The 23,818-nt window shown below is 55.7% G+C and overlaps 2 protein-coding genes across 9 annotated transcripts; one reads left to right on the top strand and one right to left on the bottom strand.

The window, feature by feature from the left end:
- Positions 1-403: 403 nt before the first annotated feature.
- LOC116580916 (keratin-associated protein 10-9) lies at positions 404-6,547 on the bottom strand. 5 transcript variants are annotated; one of them, XM_032327776.1, is made up of 5 exons: positions 6,389-6,546; positions 6,150-6,184; positions 5,176-5,319; positions 4,818-4,973; positions 404-915 (listed from the first exon to the last, which is right to left on the bottom strand). In XM_032327776.1, the coding sequence occupies exons 2-5, from the start codon at positions 6,153-6,155 to the stop codon at positions 802-804; spliced, it is 420 nt and encodes a 139-aa protein (XP_032183667.1). In that variant the 5' UTR covers positions 6,156-6,184; positions 6,389-6,546; the 3' UTR covers positions 404-801. The 5 variants fall into 5 exon arrangements, with proteins under 5 accessions (XP_032183667.1, XP_032183666.1, XP_032183668.1 ...); XM_032327775.1 differs by having other exon boundaries at positions 6,421-6,546; XM_032327777.1 differs by lacking the exon at positions 5,176-5,319 and having other exon boundaries at positions 6,421-6,547.
- Positions 6,548-13,504: 6,957 nt separating this feature from the next.
- Positions 13,505-23,816, top strand: TLCD3B (TLC domain containing 3B). 4 transcript variants are annotated; one of them, XM_032328390.1, is made up of 7 exons: positions 13,505-13,695; positions 13,880-13,938; positions 14,563-14,689; positions 19,067-19,150; positions 21,753-21,987; positions 22,397-22,492; positions 22,697-23,816. In XM_032328390.1, the coding sequence occupies exons 1-7, from the start codon at positions 13,586-13,588 to the stop codon at positions 22,982-22,984; spliced, it is 999 nt and encodes a 332-aa protein (XP_032184281.1). In that variant the 5' UTR covers positions 13,505-13,585; the 3' UTR covers positions 22,985-23,816. The 4 variants fall into 4 exon arrangements, with proteins under 4 accessions (XP_032184281.1, XP_032184280.1, XP_032184278.1 ...); XM_032328389.1 differs by lacking the exon at positions 13,505-13,695 and having other exon boundaries at positions 13,802-13,938; XM_032328387.1 differs by lacking the exon at positions 13,505-13,695 and having other exon boundaries at positions 13,802-13,938; positions 14,559-14,689.
- The last annotated feature ends 2 nt before the right edge of the window (positions 23,817-23,818 follow it).

Below are 23,818 nucleotides of genomic sequence, written 5' to 3'. Positions count from 1 at the left end.
CTTCCTCCGGTGCCCTCTGCCCTTTCCTTGCCACGGATCCCCTGGCAGGGACCTATATTTAGGGAAACCTGAAGCCCCTGACATTCATGCCAGCGTGGGGCCTACAGTGAGGAAAGGAAGCCCTGGGGCTGCCCTCGATGGGGCGCACCCCTGCCCACTCGCCAGTACCTTAGAGGAAATTTTCTTGGAAATCCAGCCTGAAGCCCTCAGAGGTGGTCAAGAGAAATCGATCTCTGCACAGGGATCTGTGGGGAGGGAGAAAGGAGCGGAGCCTGGGATCTGTGGCCCTCCCGGCCGCCTGCTCTAGGCTCCCGCCCCTCTGGGCCCTGAAGGAGGCTCTTCCGATTCTGGGGAGACCATTCCTTTGGCGGGAGAGCAGATGCAGGCACGACACTCACCGAGAATCCACAGCCAAGGTGTGGCTGGGGCAGCCCTATATCCTCATACTCCAGGTTCAAGTTTGTCCCATAGGTGGTCTGTGGTGAGCAGTGTCTCCCACCTCACCTTCAATGATAACGGTTTACATGGAGCGGAGGATAGGCCGGTGGGGTCGTCTGCCAGAGTGCTAGCCCCTCTCCCTCCTGGCCCTCCAAAGGACAGTCCAAATGGCCAAGGGCTTTCTGAGTCCTGCTCTGCTGGGAGCCAGGCTCTGCACAGCCCAATGAGCTAGCCAGGCCATATGTGGTTCCAGGGGCCTGGAGAAAGGTGCCTGGAGGCCCCGTCAGGGAACGGGGCGTCAGGGAACGGGGTGTGGGGGCCCCGGGGGTTGGCCACTCTCCAAGGGGCAAGGACTCCGTGTCCTCATCGGATCTTGATCTCAAAGCAGAGACAGTTGAGGCTCTGGCAGTCAGGCAGCTGGCACGCGCAGGCGCAGTCACAGAGCGGGCAGCAGCGAGGGCAGCGGGGGGCCCAACCCTGAGGGAGAGAGAGAGGGGTGGGGAGGTGGGCAGGGAGAAGGGCAACCAGTCCCCTAAGCTGTTTCCCTCTCCAGGGAGAAAGGAACAGAGAGGCCTGGGAAGCCGCATTTGCCCAGTGGAACAGAGGGTACCACCTACTCCTCTTGGGAACAGATCAATTCCCTGCGCTGTTGGGAAATGAACAGGGAGGCAGCGTTCCAAACAACCGAGTCCAGGAGCTGGAAGACATTATTCGGGGGGAGGGGGAGTCTTTCCTTCTTCCCCTTTTAAAGGCAAGGAGACTGAGAAACCAAGTAATCCTGTTCCACGAAGTACTGACATTCCGCTCAAAGCTGGCTCTACTACATCCTTGTGGCCTCACTCCGTTCCCAGGGAGCAAATGAGGGCGAGCACACACAGATTTTCCTTCCATGACAAAAAGAACCTGGTTCTGTTTTCTTCCTTGGTGTGAGACCGAACTGCAGGACCCCGCCCATTATTTCTGAGTGTCGGCTCCCTGCAAGGCAGACTGTAATCATGAATGATTCTGAAAAATCTCAGTTGTCTTTGAAAATGGTAACTGGCAGATTTTTTAAAAAATGTTTCCGAGAGCCACAACTCTTTTATTTATCAGAACCTTGCATGGAGACCTCTTTCCAAAAGAGGGAGCGGAGGCTCAGAGACGGAGATCCCCCTTGACCCCACTGCCTCCCAGGCCCAGAGCTATCAGCTTCTGCAGGGACAGGGGACAGTTCGTCTCCTATCCCCGTTGAGCAAGCACAAGGACTCACCCTCTGCAGGTACATGAGGCACAAGTGAATGCCTAATGAATGGAGCAATCAAAGCGTTTTCCCCTCTTTGGGAAAAGAGAGAACTCCTCAGCTCCCGGGGGAAAAAGAAGGGTCTGTGTCTTGGGGAATAAGACTGCGTGCCCTTCATGACAAGAAGAGAGAACTGGTCTATTTCAACCTACTCCTCTCCTGCCCAGCAACAGGGGTGATCCGCCACTGCTTCATGCATGGACTGGAGCCCGGCCAAGCGGCTGGAGTGGGACACACCCAGGATGCGCCAGGAGATTGGCTCCTTGAGGCCTGAGGCCCAGCTAGCTGACAGCCACAGTTGCACAGCTCAATCAGATGCCAGGCCAAGCCAGGAATAGGGGAATGACCTTTGCAACAGCTGAGGTTTGGGGGTGCGGTGTCAGATGACTGCGGAGATCAAATATCACTAGGGGCTCCAGTGAGGGAAGGGGAGCTGCTGGAGAGAGGGACAGGGGTCTGAACTGGGCTGGCGTGGCCTTCAGCAGGACTGTCTCACAAGGAGGAGACTGGAAGCCCCATGGCAGAAGGGGGAGTAAAGCGGTTTCCTTGTATCTGATGAGGGGGTGGTTTGGGGCATCCCTGGGGAGTCCCAGTTTGGGAAGAAGTGGGCTCTGTGGGTTTGAGGGGGCCCACACCGTCATTCCGTGTGCGGCGCTGTGTGCTCTGCCGCCCTCACCTCGGAGAGAGGGTATTAAAAGCATTTCTGGGCTCTGTCCACTGGAAAGGTTTAGAGCGAGTCATTAATAACTGTCTAATGGATTTCTCGACTCTCACAAGCGGCCATGTGGCTTCTGGAAGGAATCTGCTACTTCAGTACATAAACAAGAATGCCACAAGCCTGTTAACCCTTGTGTGCCTCTTGAGACTCTACAGCTTCGGCTTGGATTCCCTTTCCCTGGATTTTTGCAACGCTGTGGTGTCCAGAGCTCAGGCCTGGATTTGAACCAAATGCATGCCCACCTTGGGCCTGCTCATGTTCTGAGCCTCTGTTTGGTCATCTCTGGAACAAGTAAGAATGCCTGCTTCAGAGGCTCACGGTGGGGAATCAGTGGAAGGAACTGAGCCCGCTGCCTAGTACATACTGAGCACTCGAGAAAAGGCAGGGATTCTTGCCACAGCTCTCCATGGATCCCTTGCCCCAGCTAGACCTCCTGGGTGGGGGGCCCAGAGGCCTGGCTTTGTGTCTGTCTCCTCCACGTCTCTGATCACACACAGGGCTGAGACCCAGCAATCTCACTATATACCACGTCATTTCTCCTGCTCTAGTGTAACTGCCCACTTCTTCCTCTGTCTTTTGCTGCAATGGAAGCCCTATGTGGGTTGGGGCCAGGTCCAGGTTGTTTTGCAGAGCCCCTAGGGCCTGGCACCGGGCCCTGGCGATGACTGCGTAGATCCTTAAGTAGGTGAAGGAGTGGGTGAATTAGCGCAGATCTCTGCCACTTGCTTGGCGAAAACAGCAGGGCAGGCAGGTGTCTCCCCCAGAGAGGAAGAGAAACTCCGGTTTGCATCCTAGCCTGGGCCTCAGGTAAGTCACTCCAGCCCCTGGAAGCCCGTTTCTAACAGCTGTCAAGTAGGCAAGAGCCTTGTCCTATTTGTGGTTGTTACTGTTACTATAAGGAAACTGAAGAACAGATATTTTACTGTACTTCGTGCAAAGACAGCTCAAAGACAAGACGATCCTGCCCTGTGGCCATTCTAGAATCCTTCCTTCCTGGTGCTGGCAGAAGCCGGGTAGATCAGGTCCTGGAGTGTGCAGGTCTGGAATCCCCTGCACCTTATTCCATTGTCACCCTGCCCGAGCAGAGGCCCGGACGGACAAGAGGCGCCAAGGGACAGCATACCCTGGACAAGGGGCCATAAATCGTTTTGTAATTGAGCATTTGCTATAAAATAGGGAGTTTTTAGGACCCAGGGTTGTCTTTTCCCTCTTCGGCCCCTTATCCTCATCCCGGGCTCCCTTTCCAAGCCACCCCAGGAAAACAGAAGAAAACTCTATTTTTTTTTTTTTTTTAAAGAGAAGAGCCTCTGGCCCTGTAATTTCCTTTAAAACTCAAAACATCTCCTAGGAATTTGACCAACTACAGTGAGCCCAAGTTATGAATTCGCTTAATCTTTGATGCTCCCTCTTTCCTCCTGGGCAAGGTCTCCACTTCAAGGGCAAGAGCGTCCCTGCCTAAATCAGAGCCTAAAATAGGAAGGTGGTCAACTCCATTCACCGTCTTTCAACCCACAAAAACGAAAGTGGCCTGTCCTCCGGGAGCCAGGCTTCTCCCCGAGGACTGTTTCGACACACAATGGAGCAATTCGCTGTGCTAGCCTCTGCTGTGTAACATTGTAGAAGTGACCAAACCTCCCGCAGCCAACTCCTCCCCGCCCGGCAAAGAGAGGACAGAAATACTTACCTGTCTACATACACAGGCGCAGGATGGTTGGCGGTGGCGGGGAGGGGGGTGTCAAGGTGTGATGTCAAGTCAAAAAGGGCAAGTAGCAGAAGGGATGAAAGAGTATCTGCGGCAGGACCCCATCTTTGCCAAATACTGGCAGGTAACAGAGCAGGGACAGCTGTCTGTTAGTACACGAGGGGCATACACAAAATGTAGCTGCCTTGGTTAGCGAGCTTTTTTCTACGCTGGTCCTTTCTATGTATTTCTACATGCACACTTTGTAATCAATGCTTTTCATACTCAGAGCTATACATACCCAGGTTTTTAAAAATACCGAGCTCTCAGGGTTGTTGAGTAAATGATAATGTCCATAAGGGAGCATGGGATCTGCAGCATCGTCCTCACTCGGTGAACAGGAAGAGCTCTGGGCTGGGCTGATTTTTCTTTTAACCACCATCTTCAGAACCCCGTATGTCCTTCAGGTTACACACCTGCCCCCAGCTGCCACCCTTGTTTTCTTTTCTCCAAGTAGCTTTTGGCACCAGAGAGTATGTAATATGCTGCCGTTTGAGGTGTCTTTGGCTGCCTCCCCACTGACCCAGTCCCCAGAACTGAGCCCAGCCCAAAGTAGATGCTCAGCAATCCATGTTTGTTGACCACCACCAACAAAAGAATGCCCAGAGAGGGCCCAGGTCAGGGCTGGGCTGGGAACTCACAGCTTCCGTGGGCTGGGGGCAGCAGGCATCCAGGCAGTGGGCTGGGCTGGGCAGAGGGAAGTCACAGGCTTCTGCACAGGTCCAGCAATAGTCCTGGGGCCTAGAGGCCCCTTGCTTCCTGCAGGGGGAGCTGCAGTCGGCACAGCAGCCCTGGGCCTAGGTAGGAGATGGAAGGGGGTTCGGATCTGAGCCAGATGGTGGGAGACGTGGGGGGCGGGTGGGAAGACACAACTGCTAGGGACAGATGCAGGGACTAAACAGCAAAGGAGCCTCAGGGTAAAGGCCTGCAGATGAGGGCACTGACGGACCATTTCCTCTTCCCCGGAGCCCACCCGTTGGCCTCCACCAGGCCCCTCACCAGCAGGCAGTGCCTAGTCAGCAGCACGACGCCGAGCAGCAACAAATAGATGCCCACAGCGATGAACACGATGGCAGGGATGGGGAGCAGCAGGGAAGGACTGCTGATGGGAGCCGGGGTTGGATTCCACGGGCTAGAGGCGGCCTGGACAAGCACAGGAGGAAGAGGTGACAAGGAGGTGGAGGGGCTGTGGGGAACACAGAAGCACCAGCAGGGACAACCCGACCGGCCGGAGGTGGCTGGATGAGGGGAGGAACAGCCCCTGGACGGCGGGGATTCATTCATTAGGCCTACACGCTCGTGTTTCCCAAATGCGACTTTTCCCTCCCAACCCCATCTCAGGACCATCCGGATCTGTGGGTCATTCGAGAATTTTCCAACACTTGTTGATCTTGCTCTCAAAATGCCTCTCCATATGTACCTATTATCTCTGACTCCGGGGCTCTAGGGTGCCACCCCTCGGGCGACGTTACTGTTCCCCAAGGGTCTTCCGACTTGCAATCTTGCCCCCTTCCACACCAGCTGTGTTGTGTACCCTCCCTTCCTTACAAGCCGTCAACGGCTCCCACTGACTCAGTCCAAACTTCTCTCAGCGACTAAGCCCCAATCCAGCCCTGCCTCCCCCTCCCTCCCTCCCTCCCCCTCGATACTCAGCCAGACTGAAGTCCTAGCAGCTCCCCAAACGTCTAGGCTCCCTCCCACGCCCGAGTCTCTGCCCCGGCTGTTCCCCAGCCCGAGATGCCTTTCCTCCTCGATTACGGTTACGAGGCAAGCGGCTCGTCCCGCCAGGAGGAGCGGAAACGTGCTCTCCCCGCGAGGGCTGTCTCTCCCGGGCACGCTCTCCCAGCGCCGGTCCTGAGCTCCAAGGGTCTCTGTTGGGAAAACAGTGCCCTCTCCAGTCTGCGCTGGGGCTCGAAGTGACCTTCAGGCCCCGAGGGGGCCGCTGCAAGAAAGGGTGAGGGGCCGGGACTCACGTCCATGGGTCAGGACAGCGCCGTCAGTGCAGGACCTGCAAGCAGAGAAAGTCCGGGTCTCGGAGGCTGAGAGGGGCCATCGGACCGGGGGTGCCCACTACCCAGCCCCCCAACTCCCACTTGGAGAAACTGAGGCCGAACATGGTCCTGGTCCGGACAGTGGGGGTCAGGGGCCCGGGGAGGCGCCCCCCTCGCCGGCCCCAGGCGGACCCTGGCCACACCCCCGGCTGTCCCCACACCCTGGCTCCCTCCGGGGACCGGTCCCCGGCACCTGCACCCTCGGGGCCGGGGGGACAGTTCGCGGATTCCGCGCCGCGCTCGTCCAAGGGCCCGCGGCGGCCGCACCGCCCAGAAGCTCCCGCGGCTTCTGGCCGTTGCCATGGCGACCCGAGCGCCGCTCCTACGGCGGCCGCCGAGACCCAAATTCCTTCCCGCCGCCGCGCGTCGCTCCTCCCCGGCTAGAGCCGGGGCGGCCACCGCCTCGCTTCGCTGCGGCCGGCCGGGTGTTCCCGCCGCCAGCTGCCCGGGTCGAGCCTCACCCCGTGCTGGGTCCTGCGGCGGCGCCGCAAAGGGGACACCGAGCCCTGGCGACACGGACGCAGTCGCCGAACCGCGCGGAACCCCCTCCGCCCCCGCAACGCTCCTGCCTCCCGGGGATGTTGTGGAAAAGCCGACTGGTCGGTGGTAGCGCCTCCTGCTTCCCGCTCGACCTGACCCCGCTCAGATTTTATCGGCGGCGCTCCAGTGTAAGACCTGGCGGGTCTCCCCGACCTTCGGGTCCCCGGCGAAGGGACTCCCCCCACTCAGATCCCGCGTCTTTTCTATTTTTTTTCTTAAGATTTTATTTATTTATTTGACAGAGACCACAAGTAGGCAGAGAGGCGGGCACCCCGCTGAGCGGAGAGCCCGATGCGGGGCTCGATCCCGGGACCCTGAGATCCTGACCTGAGCCGAAGGCAGCGGCTTAACCCACGGAGCCACCCAGGCGCCCGCGTCTTTTCTATTTTAAACCTCCAAAGGACAAAGTCCAAATGCTTAGCGGACTGTCCGCCTCCACCGGGCTGGGCCCCTCCTGTCTTCCCTCTGTTCGGGAACCGCTTATCTCCCCTAGACTCTGGGCCACCAGCAGAGAATTAAGCAAATTCCCTGCCCACGTGTGGCGCACGTTCCCCTGGGGAAGGAGGATCTGGTGATCTGTAAACAAGTCAGAGTCTTCTGTGTTCCACATTCTTCCAAGCTTCTCCTTGATGGGATCTGGGCGAGGCTCCTGAGCCAGTGCAAAGGTTTCCAGAGCGCCACACCTTTGCATATACGGTTCCGCCTGCTAGAACAACACCCTTCCCCTGTTTTCCCCTGAGGAACTCCCTCAACCTTGAGGAACTCGCTCAACCTTCAAGCCTCTGTGGGATTTTGCCTCAGGGAGGTCTTCCTGCCTACTGCCAACCACAGGTGGAAGTGGCTGCTCTGGGCACCTGATTAATATACAAGCTTATTCCAGCCCTGATGACAAGGTTTTTGAATTCTCCCCTTTGGAGCCTGGCTCCCCGTTAGACGGTTAGATGGCAGGCGCCTGGATCTGATTCATTCCCGTATCCCAAGCCCTGGCAGTTGGTAGGATCTTGGGGGCCTCCAGCAAGTACTCAACTGATTCCATGAATGAATCAAATCCGATGCCATCCACCAAGAAAGGGTTATTACCGAGATGCCCTAGTCCTCCCCTGGCTCTCAAGCCACCTGGACTCCCAACTTGCATTCCTGCCCTTTTGGGATCTACACATACGTGATTGCACTCTGTATGCTCACGTAAGCACACAGAGGACTCGGCCTTCATCCACATGTCCTGCATCTGGGCATGTCCCCTGAAAACAGTGATGTAGGGAAAAAAGTTAGAGTTCCAAGCCTACGGCCAAGAAAGAATTCTTGAGGCATCTTTACTGCAAAAAAGTGATTTTATTCAAGCACTGGGCAGGTCCTGTGGGCAGAACTGCCCTGGGGTCATGAGGAGCGGCCCATTGTATAATTTCAAGGTGGGAGGAGGTCTGGGAGAGCGTAAGTCTCTAAGGAATTTTGGAAGCAAGGGAGCCAGCTGCTGTTGGGAAAGGTCATTTATTCCGTCTAATAAAACCTTAGGCACGAGACCCTTCAGCTGTATCTCTATGGGCGATATGCTTGGAGGATGATTGCCAACACGCATCTTGGGGGACTCAGAGATAAAGGAAGTTTTCCAAAGAATTTTTGAATGTTAAAGTAGGCTTACAGGATCCCAGGGGGTGGGGGATGGGCTAGGATTGCCTTTTGCCCTTGAGACAGCTGAGTCCCAAGAGGAATGTCACTCTGCCTGTTTCAAGGACTTGTCGACAGGCTGTAGGAAATTAAAAAATTTTTCTTCCTCCTTTGTTTTCCACATCAGCACCATATAGCCACCTTTGTCCATGGCCTCCACCCATTCGTACCTCATCTCTGCTGCTCTCCCTGGGGATTTCCTGCACCACGAGGCAACCCCAGAAATTGCCAGGGTTTGTACCAAATCTCCCTTCTCACCTTCAGCCACAGAGTCCCACCCACCACTGCTCCGCCACCCCCAGCCCTCTCAGAGGCTAGCTGTCCCCAGTGTCACCACTGTTGCCTCTAGAGTCAGATTGCCTTCTTGGGGACGTCTTCTTGTCTGCCCTGTATTCTTTGCAGAATCCTGAGGCCCAAGACAGGCCAGTTCCCACCCCAGCCCCAGGAAAGGCCTCAGGTGACACAGACTCCCTCCCTCTGTGCTGTTCCTGCCAACAGAGAGACGTCAGCCTTGGCAAGGCCTCTGGACACGTCCACGGCCTGCAGTGGTCAGACTGACTGCTGATGGTACTCTGTTCCTACCACGGCTCATACATTATGTAGGATGGTGGACAGCACACTGGGCCTCCTCTGGGCGAAACAAACCAATGGACGGGTGACGTACACACCCACTTTGCCAAGGCCACTTCTGCCCACATCACACCATTTGCTGGAGGCAGGGAGAAACTGACTTCATGACAGCTGCACAACCACAAGGTCTCCCTCTCCTCCGGTTAAAAGCTAGAGGTGTCAGATAGGACCATGTGACGTTTTGCACAGCCCCCAGGAAGGAGAGAAAAAGATGAGGGACTCTCCGTCCTTATGGGGCGGGTGGGAGATCTGAGACCCACCGAACACCCAGGAGGTGAGAGACACCCAGCCAGGCCTGCCCGCAGGCATGGGAACGGAACCCGGCCGCTCGGATTTTTTGATCTTAGACTTTCCACCCATCCTGTGGACATCAGACGATATTGCCTCCCAGAGACTAAAAGGAGGTTATCAGCATCCTTTTAGGAAAATGAAAGGCCTGTGCTCACGTAGTCACTCCCAGGGAATAAGAAGTTAGGGTGACCAGAGCTAGAGTAAGCATCAATCAAGCCCTTCTCCCAGACTTTATCTTCTTTAATCCTAACAGCAGACCCGAGTGGCATGAACCATTATTTCCATCTTACTTTAATTTTATTTTAATTTTTAAAAGGTTTTATTTATTTATTTGAGAGAGAGAGAGCAGGATCAGGGGGTGGGGGAGAGGCAGAGGGAGAAGGAGACTCCCCACAGAGCAGGGAGCCCGATGCGGGGCTCCATCCCAGAACCCTGAGATCATGACCAGAGCCGAAGGCAGACACTTAACAGACAGAACCACCCAGGTGCCCCTCATTACTCCCATTTTATGGATGGAAAAGAATCCTGACCCGGTTGAAAAAGAATTTTAGGACAGGCGATGGATTCTAATTGTGCCACTGTGTATCTGTGTGACCCTGGGCAATCAGCTGACCTCACGAGCCTGAATCTCGCTCATCCGTAACGTGGGGCTCGTGATGATCGGAGGAAAGGTATGTGGAGTCCCCAGCACAGAACAAGGGCTCATGAAAAAGAAAAAAAAGAACCAGAACAACTCGGAATGCATATCCTAGATTTACAAGGGCCCACATAGGAACTGTGCTTTACACACATCTCATTGACTCATCCTAGCAGCCCGAGGGGGAGAGGGGTCTGCTCCTGTCCCTTTCCTTATTTTAAGAAGCAATAAATCACTTGCATGCGTTCTCCTCATGCAAAGCTACAATTTGAGCCCAGGCAGCGGAACTTGGTGTGTATACAACGGAGTCTCAGAGAGGTTCTGACACTTGACCAAGATCACGCAGCCGGTCTGGGGGCGACAAAAGGGCCAGACTCGTCATTTTCTCATTGCACTCGCCGATGGGGCCCCTCTGCTTTTCCCACTGCACCGGTAAAGGGTGGGACTGGGCTCACTTCGAACAGTGCCTAACCTGCGACAGGTACAATAAAAGTACTAAATAATAAATGCTCTGGCACACTGGGTGCGACTCTCCCCAGGGCGCGGGTAGGGGGAATTGGACCCTTCCCTGGGTATCATGTGGGAAAACAGGCCACTTCTGGCTGCTTATTGTTTACTTACTCACGGCCTTCGGTGATACCGCACCTGCACGCCTGCCTCCTAGGGCCAAGGCTCCGAGCACCCAGGCGGAGAGGATGCCCAAGACAGCATTTGGACATAGGAGCCTGGAGTAGCAGGAACCGGTAAACTCTACCCTCTCCACCGCCCCCCCCCCCCCCGCCCCGGCCGTGAATTGTGTGACAGGTGTATCAGGACGGCGAGCGAAACAGCCAGAGTCCCTGGACGGGCACCTGGGGGAGGGCCACCCACAGGGCCCCTCTCCTTGGGCGCGGTCCCAAGGGCTGCTCCCCGCCCCCCGCCTCCGCCCCCCAGAACGGACGCGGCCTCCCCTCCTCCTCCTGGGAGTTCAGGCACCCCTAGAACGTCCTGACAAGGGATCACGGTGCGTGGAACGCGTCCGATCTGGGGTTTATTTTACACTCTTCACCCATCTGCAGGACAGGGTGCGCGAGCGTGTGCGGGCGCAAGCTATCCTCTTCCAATTCCTCTTCAACACTTCTGATCATTCCAGGAGCATGTCTCATTTTGCTGCCAGAAGCCCTTTAACACCTCTCTATCTGTGCTTATCTTGCCCTGTCTTGTCTTTAACAAAACAGTGCAGGCCTCCAGCTCAGAATTCCTAGCAGGTGAAAGTATCTAGCTAGAAGGTTAGAACACTTTTTTTTTTTCATTGTATTAATTTTTTTTGTTACCTTCTATTTACGCAAGTGATACTGGTATTCTATTTTCGGTAGTGATAAAGAGTTTCCTTTTCAAGTGCGTGGTTAGGAGTGGGTACTCTGCCAGTCAGACTACAGGTTCAAATCCTAGCTATGCCACTTAACTGCCTGTGTGACCTTGAGCAAATCACGCAACCTCTCTGTGCCTCGATTTTCCCTCTGTAAACGGAAAGTAATAATATTTAGGTTATTAGGTTATTTAGGTTATATAATCTTTACTATCTCCTCCTCAGGTTATTGTGACGATCCCATTAGCTCGTTTATGTATAGGGCTAGTATGCACTGTACAGATATTTGCTATTATCCGGTCAAATAGGGCAAAAACAAACGGACAAGACAAACCCTGAGGTTTAGAGAAGACCTCGTTGGACCAATCCCACCATGTTCCGTGTGAGAAAGCGCAGTTTTGAAGAAGATAGTTAAGTGGCTGAGCTAGGATCTCCGTAGGTCTCTGGATTCCTAATGCATTTACCAGCCATTTCAGTCCTTGATAATTAATGCAGCGTCTCGCCGCGTGCGTCTGTGAAATGGGACCAGCAGTGTTTCATCGGATGCTGAGATGGTGTGTTCGGGTGTTCTGGCTAAGAACCTGAGTGGGGATGGTGGCTCTAATGGACCTTCACAGGGCTAATATCGCCCCCATGGGGACACAAATAGGTTCTCAGTGGCAAAAACAAAACAAAACAAAACAAACAAAAAAAACCCCACCAAAAAACCAAAAAAAAAAAAAAAAACCAAAGCAAACTAAAAAAACCTCTTTTTAGTATACTAAGCACAGATATACAGTTTATCTGTGTTATCAGAATTTCATGGTGAGACATGGTGACTAGGAAACAAAATGTCTAAAAAGGCTGCTTATGGAGGATAATGGCAGAGAAAAGGTGGAGAAACACGGCTCTAACCCAAACGTTTCCGACTTGAGTCGTTACCCACGATGGGTTATGCAGTCAGGGCAAGGGGTCCTCCTCAGAGGATGAGGAGAAGACGGTTGGGAGAATGTTTCATTAGGCCACTAAAGGCTTCATCTTTAACAATCTTATCTTGTGGCGGGGTTCCGGGGTCAGGCTCCCTGCTCAGGAGGGAGTCTGCTTCTCCATCTCTGCTCCCTTCTGTCTGCCCCTCCCCTACTTGTGCTCTCTTTCTCTCTCAAATAAATAAATAAAATCTTAAAAACAAAAAACGAAAACAGGGGCACCTGGGTGGCTCAGTGGGTTAAAGCCTCTGCCTTTGGCTTGGGTCATGATCCTGGGGTCCTGGGATCGAGCCCCACATCGGGCTCTCTGCTCAGCAGGGAGCCTGCTTCCCCCTCTCTCTCTGCCTGCCTCTCTGCCTACTTGTGATCTCTGTCTGTCAAATAAATAAATAAAATATATTTTTTAAAAGTATCTTAAAAAGAGTTAAAAAAATTTAGAGAGACCAATGCAGTCAGAAAATAGGATTTTAAAAATCCTCGTTCTCTTCCTGTGTAACCTTGGACAAGGTACCAAACCTCTCTGTGCCTCTGTTTTCCCATCTCTTTAAAATAGGCACAATAATACACAACCCGCAAAGCTGTTCCTCTGCTAATGGGGAAATGAGTTATTTGTAAGCACTCAGATCAGTGTCCGGCCCACAGTAAATGTTCTGTAAGTATCATTTAATGACCTGGTTTCATTTTATACCAGCTTCACAGATGAAGAATTGAGGTCCACAGAGAATGGCCCACCATCATTCAGGGAATGGAAGAGCCTAAACTTGTTTAGCATTTTAAAAATTAATTCCAGCTTCATTTAAGTAAAATGCCCACATTTTAAGGGTACGCCTTGGGCACGTTTACCTGTGTGTACACTCCTGATCAAAGTAAGGGCAATCCCAACGCTTCAGAAGGCTCGCAGGGGTCTCCCCTCAGTCAGTAGCTCCCCACCAAGTTAAGCGCTGATTTTCCACCAAAGATTTTCTGCCCGTTTTGAACTTCATCCAAAGGGAGGCCTACAGAGCTGTCCATCAAGCCCGCGACGAATTCGAATTGGTCAGTTCTGTGTTCGAAAGCCCCGCACAGCCCACCCCCGCCAGAGGAGCATCTGATAGGGCGCATGTTTCAAGAGGCGGGCCAATGGGAGAAGAGCCTGTTCTAAACCGTCCACCCGCCCACCAATGGGAGCGAGGTGTGCCCGCCCCCTTCAACTGCCTCCGCCCAGCGGCCTCAGCCTCGTGCCCTTGCAGTTTGACACCCTCCTTGTGTCCTGAAAGAAGGTCCCCTCGAAGCTGCCTAAGAGATGCAGGATGGCGGGCCCCGACTCCCTGCCTCACCCCTGGGCCTTCTGCACCCCTCCCCTCCCTGCAGTGGAGGGGAGGGGAGGCTCTTCCAGGCAAAAATAACACATATGTAAATATGTATGTTTTCAGGGGTTGTGTTTTCTTGGTTTTTTGTTTTGTTTTGTTTTCTGTTTTTTTTTTTTTTCACTTCCCTTTGTTAATGGGATAATGCCTTGGTTTTTCTTTTTTAAGAAGCATTATTTTTAAATTTCAAGTATCTTTATCATTGGAACACCCTCTTTCCTTTTTCTGAGTTTTGGGTGCTGGGGAGAATCGCCAGCCTCCCTCTGTAGCCTCCACCTTGCCCCTCGAGGTGAGAACCCAGGAAAAGGGAGGGCAGAGGATGGGGAAGCGTGGAGTTTCCCAAGAAGGAGCAGGCACACATCTTTAGGGTTGAAGGATGAAGAGAAGAAATTTTAAGGTGTGAGATGGATGGGGAAGTGTAGACCAGCACCAAGGATTACAGGGAGAAAATGAAATTGTCGTAATTGCTTGATTTAAAAAAAAAAAATCAGGATGTCCAACTGTCCTGGATGAGGGATATTTAAAGTGAAATAAAGGTCCTGAAAAGGAGCACATGGATGGCTCAGTCAGTTAACCATCTGCCTTGAGTTGAGATCATGATTTCCTAGTCCTGGGGTCCTGGGATTGAGCCCTACCTTGGGCTTCCGGCTCACTGGAGAGTCTGCTTCTCCCTCTCCTTCTGCTTCCCCCCGACCTGGTCATGCTTTCTCTCTCCCTCTCAAATAAATAAATAAAATCTTTAAAAGAAAAAAAAAAAAAGATCCCAAAGAGATTAGGGGAGAGCAACACCTGATGGCTTACAGATGGATGGATCCCATGGGGCGCTGAGTGATCAGGGTGAAGGGAGTCTTGGGGTCTGAGGGACACCGTGCGTTCTCATCTCATCTTTTCTCACCTTCTCTACTCCAGACAGACATGGCCCTGTTCTTTGCACTGGGCTGCATTTTCTTCCCACTGAGCTTCACTGTCCTCTGCTGGGGCCTGCAGAGCCACTCCAACCTGCGGATGGAGAAAGCAGAGGCTGTTTCGGTGGCGTCCAAGTAAGAGGGCAGGGTGAGGGCATCCTTCTTGGGCTGGGGCTGTTTGGAGCTGGGCTCCTGCTTTCAGGAAGAGTTAGTGGTGAAAGCAGAAGCAGGAACAAGGCTGTAGGCTGTTTGGGGATGCCTGGTGAGCTTGAGGACTCCATGCTTAGCTCATCCATGGGGCAGCAGCTGGTCGACTCCATCCAAACGCTACGGAACTAGAATGGGGGGCTCCATGTTGTCTGACCTGATTCTTTCTTAAAAGAAGTTGAGCTAAAAGAAGTTGAGCTTTGATGTGAGATCTCCTAATTTTCAAACACTGACAAATAAGTTAGAATTTAAGAAAATACTATCCTGGCAACACCATACGGCTAAACAAAGCATGTTTGTGGGCTGGATTGGGCCCTTCCACAGCCAATTTTTGACCTGTTCACCATAGCTTAATATATACATGAGCTATCATGGAAACCGGTGGGAGAGGGAGCAGGCAGAAGGCAGAGTTTATGTGGGTGTCTAGGTGGATTCCTGGAAGACAGGAAAGTGTCTCTGTCTGCTGTAATTCATGTCATCCAAAGAGAAGCCATGATTGACTAGGTTTGTAGTCCTGAGTCAAGTAGATAAGGAGCCCTGCGATCATCCATCCTCCCCTCAAACTCAACTTTGTTCTTTGGCTTTGGAGCTATCCATTTTTGCCAGTTCTCATAGCTCTGTAGTCTTGGGCAAGTTTTTTTTTAATCTTTTTTTTCCCCCCTCCCCTAAATCTCTGAGCCTGTTTCTTGTCTATAAAATAGGTCTTACCATCTGGGAAGATTAAATTAAGAATGAACATAAACCACCTTGCCTCTTGCCCAGCACGTAGTAAACACTTAAGAAGTTGGGTCCTGGGGCGCCTGGATGGCTCAGTGGGTTAAGACCTCTGCCTTTGGCTTGGGTCATGATTCCAGAGTCCTGGGATGGAGCCCTGCATCGGGCTCTCTGCTGGCAGGGAGCCTGCTTCCCCCTCTCCCTCTGCCTATTTGTGATCTCTGTCTGTGAAATAAATAAACTCTTAAAAAAAAAGAAGAAGAAGAAGAAGAAGTTGGGTCCTTTTCCTCCCCCTTAGGGGAAGCCCTGAGGTCAAGAAGCTAGGGCCACTATTATCCCTAAGTTGTCCCTAACTCCTTCCGCCAAAGGCTAGAGACCTCTCAGGGTCTGTTCCCTCTGCGTGCCACTAGAGGGCAGCACAAAATTGCAAATCCAGCCTTTTGCACCTCTTTTGGGGAGCAAAGGGAAAGGTCTTTGGACAGGCAAAGACAAATTGGGTGGTGGTTTTTCTTAAAAAAATTTTAAGGATTTTATTTATTTATTTGACAGAGATCACAAGTAGGCAGAGAGGCAGGCAGAGATAGAGAGAGGGAAGCAGGCTCCCTGCTGAGCAGAGAGCCCCATGCGGGGCTCCATCCCAGGACCCTGAGATCATGACCTGAGCCGAAGGCAGAGGCTTTAACCTACTGAGCCACCCAGGCGCCCCCCAGGGTTGCTTATTGAAGTGCACCATAGGATAGGCCTGGAAACCAAAGTACGTTTGGGTACAGGCCCCACATCATGCAGAAGTCCAGAGGACAGTGGGGTTCATGACAGGAAGGCCAAATTCCAAGAAGCAGCTCAGAGCCCCAATGGGGTTCCAGCAGGGCCTTGGACGGACATGCAGCATGACCTGGGCTAAGTCACTGTGCCTCAGTTTCCTCACGGTTGAATGAGAGGTTTGAACCAGCAAATCCCTGGGGTCCTTTCCCACAGGGAAACTACTATTCTTGAAGCCCCTTCTCCCCCAGGGAGGGGAGACTGGAAGATAATAAACCTGAAGGAAAAGAATGTGACCAGTGCTGAGGGGAGGCCAGGCAAGGCGAGGCAGCCTGAGGGACAAGGGCAGGAACATCCTCCCATTCCAGGTGGGTTTTCGGAGAGCAAGTTTTCCTCACCTTCTTCAAACCCCGCCGCGACTCAGATACCCAGCATGGGAGGGCTCCTGCCTCTCCTAACTATGTGGCCTTGGGGAGGGCCACGGAAGGCTTCAGGACCACTCCTTGACCTGTTAAAGCCAGACAGGTGCTTTGCAAATGTTAGACAAGATCACGAGACAGGCTTGCCGCCAAGAGGGGACCTAGGGGCATGTCACCCATACCTTCCACTTCCCCCCTTCCCATTGGAGTGAAGGATGTGGGGGGTCTCTGAGCCTGAAGGAGGCTGTGTTGAGGTGTCTTTATTCTCATCCCGTCCTTAAACTCATCCTTCAGAGAGAGCAGGCTGCGCCACTTTGTCTCACTCCCTCCTCCAAGGAACCCTTTTTCTCTCTGCTGGAGTGACGCCCCTGGACTGGGGACCCCAGCGGACCACTGAGGGACAAGCTCTGGGAGGCACCGGCAGAGGAAGAAATGGCAGGCATTTGAAATGTGCTGGTGGGAAACAGGGTCCAGCCCCCATCTGGGGGCTCCAAGCCCCCTCCCAGCGGGCCAGGGACCCCAGGCACAGCTTCCTCCCCAACAGGAGAACCAACCCTCCCTCGGCCCATGTCCCCAGCAGCCCCCTGTGCCGCAGCTGCTGTCTCTTTAAGGGCCTCCCCCTCCCTCTTTCTCTGCTCCCCCCCATCTCTGTCGCAGCCGCTGCTGTGGCTCAGAGCTGCATGGGGAGACGCTGCTGCAGGTCCGGTTTCTTGGTGTCTGGTCGGTGCCATCATTCCCCACCCCTCCCCCGCCCTCCCCAAGCCGGTGGCTCCCCCTCCCCCTCCCCCTCCGCACCGAGGGGGCAGGGGGCTGGGCAGGAACTCTCTATAATGCCCCGTGCAGCCTCCGGGGCCGGGCGGCGGGGACCGTGGCGGCGGAGGGAGGCAGGAGAGCGGGGCTGAGCGCTGACCACTTGCCCGGCCGCTCCTCCCGGCTCCCTCCCGCTCCCCCTCCCTCCCAGGGCTGGCACCACAGTCCCACCCCGCCTTCTCGGGTCCTCCCAGCCTCGGCACGTAAGCCCCCCCCACCTGCCTCCTGTCTCCCTCCCCTCCCCCACCGCATCTTCCTCCCCCTCCGGTCCCCTCTCCCCGTCTGTCCTCTTACCTAGTCCTTTCCTCCTGCCTCGCGCCAGCCCTCCGGCCAGCTTCCTCCCGCTCCCGCTGCCCATCCCGGGCCCTCCCTCCACCCAGTCTCTCCCCGTTTCCCCCAGTCTCATTTACCCCCTTTCTCCCTTCCTCTGGTCCGGCTCGCCGGCCCCATCCTGTCCCCGCCCTGTCCCCTTTGTGCCCCTTTTTCTTTTTCTTCCTCCCTCCCTTCCCCACCTCTAACTCCCTTCAGCGTGGCCTCCCTGTCCCCTCGCGGCCACCAGCCTCCCTGCCCGTGGCCTGAGCCACCATGCTGACCCCAATGGTGGCTGGGGGGGTGGTATTCCCCGGACTCTTCCTCCTCTCCAAGAACACGCTCCAGCGGCTGCCCCAGCTGCGCTGGGAGGAGGCTGACGCGGTCATTGTCTCAGCCAGGTAAACTGCGTCCTTCCCCTCGGCTCCTCTCCCCTCCTCAGGCATTATCGGGGTGGAAGGTGCCCCAGTCCTTCCCTGGACCCTTGGCCCATTAGGGACTGGGGGTTCCTGAAGCGGTTGGTGGGATTTACCTCCACGCTTCCTGCCCCCCTCGCTGCCTTCCTCACTGTCCCAGGAGACCGGGTTCAAGCCCAGCCATCTGGTCTACTAGTCTCCAGACTGCTTTTCTTTCCTCTCCCCATTCACCCTCCCACCCTCCAAAGCAGGACCAGCATGTGACTAAAACATTCCTATTAAGATATTAGGGAATCAGGCAAGGGGCAGAGAGCTGTGTATTAGTCAGGGCACATGTCTGGGGGGACAAGGGACAGAGGAGTGAACAGCAGAACTCTGTACAAGCTGGAATGAGGGCCAGAGTTGGGGAGGGCAGCCTGGGGACAGTCAGAGAGGGAGCGGGAAATTGGCTGGGGGAATTTGGGGTCACCAAAGAGTGACATGGTGATGGATGGCCTAGTGCTGCGAGAACAGGCCTGGGGAACCTCCTTGCCATCCAGCGCTGTCCCTGTCCCGACCCTCCCAAGGAAAACACCTTGTTAACAGCATTGTCTCCTCTCAAGATGACCTCCCTGGTGTCTTCCTGAGAGGAGGACCACTCGGTGTCCACGGGAACACCAATGACCAAGGGTAGGAAGACAGCAGTGAGGAGTGCGGTGTACTGAGGAGTAGCAGCAGGACAGGTCCCGGAGCCTGAGGTGGGCGGCGAGCCCCGGGCAAGCCGGCCTCAGGCAGAGATGGGCAGACATTGGCCCGAGGCACAGGAGCTGGAGAGTAAAGACAAGAGAAACCAAGGGCTGCCTCTCCTTCCTCTACCTCTGCTCCCTCTTTCTCCCCAGGCTAGTGTCCTCTGTCCAAGCGGTCATGGCCTCCACCGCTGGCTACATCGTCTCCACCTCCTGCAAGCATGTCATTGATGACCAGTAAGTGCCACGAGACCAACTTTGCCCAGGTTCCCGCAGCCCGTGTGTGCGTGTAACTCCCGAGGACCCCAGGTCTTCTAGGGGACCTCTTCAGTGGTCCCCCAAGCCCTTCACTTGGGACTGAGCAAGTTAACTGCATTAGCTGCAACTCAACACCCAGGGATAAATTTATCCATGTCCTGTCCTTAAAGGTCAGAGCCAGGGGGAAGAGGAGAGGGGACCAGAAAGGGTTGTCAGAGCGTCTCCTAGGCTTCCTGGACCCTCATATCGTAGTCCTGTGTGCCCTTTCCTCCCCGCTTACCTCCCTCAGACCCCTTTTCGAACCAGCACCCCAACGGGGGTGCCTCCCTCCCATGCCAGGCTCACCCCTCTGCCCCCCTCCCAGAACCCAGGTGTCCGGTCCCAGCTCCGTGCACACGAGGGAGACAGAGGAGCGAGATGGCAGAGACAAGGCCACTAACGGTTGGGCCGAGGGGGGTGGGGGGACGGGGAAGGGTGAAGAGGCCAGCATTTGGCGCTGACTCTGCCGCAGTGCCCGGTGCTTGCCAAAAAAGCCCAGGCCTGAGAGCTGGGGCGGGAGGAGGAAGCAGAGGGGCCCTGTCCGTGGTGCTGACGGGCCAGCTCCAGGTGACCCCTGGGCTGCTGCAGGATTGCCCGGCTGGGTGCTGAAGACAGACACCCCGTGCTTAACTTCCGGTCCTGACCCCCTTCTCTGGTGACTGTTGGGCAGTAGGAGCACAGTCTGGAGGACCCTGACCTGGCGGCGCCCCTCTTTCTCTACAGATGAGTTCCCTTCTCTGTGGAGTGAGGCACAATGCCTTCCTGGAAGGGCTGCCCTGAGGAGGCGCTGAGAGGCGTGAGCGCAAAGCAGTTTGCCCCTTGCACAGCGGGCACTTAACTCTTTCTTCAGATTCCACTGGGGCACTTAGCTTCCTCTTCCCCTCTGCCCTTCTCCCCCACCCCCGGACCCGAGAGGAGCCTTCTCACACAGAGGTCACCTCTCCACTCAGATTTCCTACCCCCTCCCCGGGTCTGCTCTTGTCCCTTCCCCTGTAATCCTCAGGTGGGTGGGGAAGATCAGGGTTAATCCAGGACAACAGCTGTTCCTACTCCTGAACACCTAGCTGCTGAGAGTGGGGGGGACGGGTTTAACTCTTCAGGTTAGACCGGGACTGCTCCCCCTGCCCCCCGCAAGCCACACTGGCCCCTGGGCTAGCTCTCCCAGCCACTCCTGCTCCAACTCGCCCTGGGCCAGCCGAACCCCTTTCCACCAGGGCTCTCCCTGCTTTCCTGCTCTGCGTGTCTAACCTGGGCTGCCGCTTCCTTTCCCTGTTGCCTTTCTTCATGCTCCAACATGGGTCCCAGATTCTCTTTGCCCCACATCATCTCTCCTGGAGTGGGGTACCTGTCCCCTTGCTGGCTGGTCTTCCCAGGGTTTGCATTGTTTCCCTCTCACCCGATCCTTCGCTGGCCCCGCCCAGACCCTCATTCCTCTTCCCCCTCGGGCGGCTCCTCCTATGTGGCCTCAGCCCCTTCTCTGCGTCACTCTGGCTGACTTTGCTTTCATCCCTCCGCCTCGCTGGGCCGGCCCCGACCTCAGACCCGCCATGCGGCTATAGCGTTTAAGAGAAAGTGCTCAGTGTGCTGAGTCAAGAAGAAAAATGCAATGTTGCATATTCGTGCACTTTTCATTTTTGTTTACTCTCAAAGTACACAGAACTTTCTCTCTTCTTGGCACCTTTTGCTCAGCATTTTCTTCTTAATGCTTGGCTGTACCTGAAAAAAAAAAACAACAACCACCACCACCACCACCAAGAGGTTGGGCCATATTCAGGCAGAACAGGCAGCATTGACAGTACCACCAAGTCCCCAGTGAGGCTTCTCTGTGATACCTATCTCGAATCTTCTAGGGACAGTGGCGGCAGACTTCCCATGGTTGGTTATTCCTTGGCCAAGTCACCTAGTCTCTCAGTTTCCTCATCTGTAAAATGGGGGTGGTAACCAACCCCACTCTGTATAGGGCTTCTGTGGGGAGTGAATAAATTTAGGCATGTAAAAGGTTTTGGATATTAGAACAGTGCCTGCGTGTCGATGGATGTCGCCAGTACGATCCGTCTCCATTGCTTTTGCCTCTTCTGCTGTCATTTGTCCTAACCCCACCTGTCTCTCAGATCTTGCCTGAGCTTGCTTTCTCATTCTGTCACTGCCCTGTGGTCTATGGCTGTCCTTTGGTGTCTTCTCCCTACCTCCCCTCTCCCCATATTGCAGAGAGAGAGAATATGAATGAATGAATGAATGAATGAATGAATGAATAATGAATGAATATGAAAAAGGGGTGGGTTCTGAGGTCAGACAGTCTGGATTTGATTCCCAGCACTCCTACCTACCGGCGTTGTGACCATCTAACCTTGGGCCAGTTTCTTGCCGTCTACCCTTGGGTTCCACCACGGATCTCAAGAGTCCACTCACACTTCCACAAGTGTGAATATCACTTGTGATCTGACTCCGGTGGCACGTCCAGGGCTGACCCAGGCACCTGGTCACTGCTCTGTCCCCGTCTCCTTTCCTCTCTGATCTCCCCTCCCCTCTCTCTGCCCAACAGACACTGGCTTTCCTCTGCCTACACGCAATTCGCCGTGCCCTATTTCATCTATGACATCTATGCCATGTTCCTCTGTCACTGGCACAAGCACCAGGTCAAGGGGCACGGAGGGGATGAAGGGGGGCCCAGAGCCCCGGGCAGTACCTGGGCCGTGGCGCGCGGCTACCTGCACAAGGAGTTCCTCATGGTTCTCCACCACGCCGTCATGGTGCTTGTGTGCTTCCCGCTGTCGGTGGTGAGTCGGGGTGCTGAGAGCCAGGGCTCCCTGTCCTGCTCACACCAGTGCTATAGGAGCCCGGGGAACCCTGTGGCCAGGCCCGCCAGCAGCAGGGCAGTCCCAGGACGGAGAGGGTTTCCTGAGCACCAGGCTAGCCCCAAGCACTGAGAGGGTCTGGAATCCCCTGGCCCCGGCCTGGGAGCTGTTGTTGCAGGTCTCTTGGCCTTGGTTCCCTTGTCTGTAACAGAAGCTGTAGAGTCCCCCCCCCTCCACACCCACAGGATGGTTGGTGGGATACGGGGCTTCCCGTGAATAGGGTGAACACAGGTGTTCAGACTTTCCGAGTTGAGCATCTCCAAAAGTGGCCCCAGAGAAAAGGGAGGGAGTCCAGGGTGAGGCCAGGCTAGTTCCTCCCTCTTCTCCGCAGGTGTGGCGTCAGGGCAAGGGAGATTTCTTTCTAGGCTGCTTGCTGATGGCTGAGGTCAGCACCCCCTTCGTCTGCCTTGGCAAGATCCTCATCCAGGTGAGAGGGGCCTGCGGGTGTGAGAGCCTCAGCGGAGGGCACTTTCAGGGAGCTCCAGGGGTTCTTCAAGGAACCAGGTCTGGGAGGGGCTGCAGGCTAGGGTCAGGGGAGGCGGGGTCCGGGGAGGGGGCGGAAGGGGAGGGGGGCGGAGCCGGGGCCCCGCCCGCTCCCTGACCGCCCCGCCCCCTGCCCGCCCCCCCGCAGTACAAGCAGCAGCACACTCTGCTGCACAAGGTGAACGGGGCCCTGATGCTGATCAGCTTCCTGTGCTGCCGGGTGCTGCTCTTCCCCTACCTGTACTGGGCCTACGGGCGGCACGCCGGCCTGCCGCTGCTCGCCGTGCCCCTCGCCATCCCGGCCCACATCAACCTGGGCGCCGCGCTGCTCCTGGCCCCCCAGCTCTACTGGTTCTTCCTCATCTGCCGCGGGGCCTGCCGCCTCTTCCGGCCCCGGGGCTCCCGGCCGCCCTCTCCCTGTCAGACCCAGGACTGAGGGGGGGGGGCCCGGGGGTGGGGCGCTCCCCTGCCCCATCCCACCCCCCCACCTTGGGGCCGGGGCTTTGGGGCTGCCGGGCAGAGGGTGGGAGCCAGGAGCCTCTTGCCCTGACAGCCCCGGGACTGACAGGTGGACAGCAAAGGGGTAGGACCTCTCCCCCAGGGGCCGAGGGGCGGGGGCCAGTGACAGGCCGGGAGGGGAGCCTCATCTCCCAGCAGTGCCTGAGCCGAAGGTAGCTAACCCTTCCTGCACACCCCTTCTCCCGTCACCAGACCTGGGGCCCTGGGGAAGGAAGGACAGAGGAAGGGGCCATCACTTCCCGTCCCCTGAGGGCTAGAGGGCCGCGGGGAAACCGACTCAAGGGGACCAGGACTCAGAGAATGTGGGGGAGGCCCTGCTGCCGGGGCCATCCCAGCCAGCCCCCCGCCGCAGACTCCTCTCAGTTCCCCACCACCCGGGAGGGAGCGACACCCTAACTAACCTCCCCCCACGCAGGCCTTGCTTGGGGCTAGCTGCCTCCACGGCTCCTCTCTCGGGGAGGCCAGCCTGAGGAATCTTATTTTATTTATTCGCCCAAACCATACTAGTCTCTGGGGGTGGGGGGAGGGAGGTGGCTGCTACTCCCCCACCTTCCCAGTGCTGAGCAATCCCGGGGGCAGGTGAGGGGGCACCCCGTCCCTTCCCCTTTAGGCTGCACATCTTGCCCTCGGGCCCTGGCATGTCCCTGGTGCTACAGACCTCTCAAGGCTTCCTCCGGTCTGGGGTCAGGGGACCCTGGGAGGTGCTTTCCAGACCGCTAATAAAGACGATCTGATCTGCGTGAACGCCAGC

This window comes from Mustela erminea, chromosome 20 (genome assembly GCF_009829155.1).
Source record: "Mustela erminea isolate mMusErm1 chromosome 20, mMusErm1.Pri, whole genome shotgun sequence".
Lineage (NCBI taxonomy): Eukaryota > Metazoa > Chordata > Mammalia > Carnivora > Mustelidae > Mustela > Mustela erminea.
Note: the sequence above shows the minus strand (reverse complement) of the source record. Positions and strands in the feature narration are given on the sequence as shown.

Bases quoted from the DNA above. Each gene is read 5' to 3' on its own strand.
- LOC116580916 (XM_032327773.1), bottom strand. From the start codon at position 5,523: ATGGTCCTGAGATGGGGTTGGGAGGGAAAAGTCGCATTTGGGAAACAC. The intron at 4,974-5,175 runs GTGAGGGGCCTG...TCTCCTACCTAG, and splicing joins TGACTAGGCACTGCCTGCTG to GCCCAGGGCTGCTGTGCCGA. The intron at 916-4,817 runs GTGAGTTCCCAG...TCTCTCCCTCAG, and splicing joins GCCCCCAGCCCACGGAAGCT to GGTTGGGCCCCCCGCTGCCC.
- TLCD3B (XM_032328390.1), top strand. From the start codon at position 13,586: ATGCAGGATGGCGGGCCCCGACTCCCTGCCTCACCCCTGGGCCTTCTG. The intron at 13,939-14,562 runs GTGAGAACCCAG...TACTCCAGACAG, and splicing joins CCTCCACCTTGCCCCTCGAG to ACATGGCCCTGTTCTTTGCA. The intron at 14,690-19,066 runs GTAAGAGGGCAG...CTTTCTCCCCAG, and splicing joins GCTGTTTCGGTGGCGTCCAA to GCTAGTGTCCTCTGTCCAAG.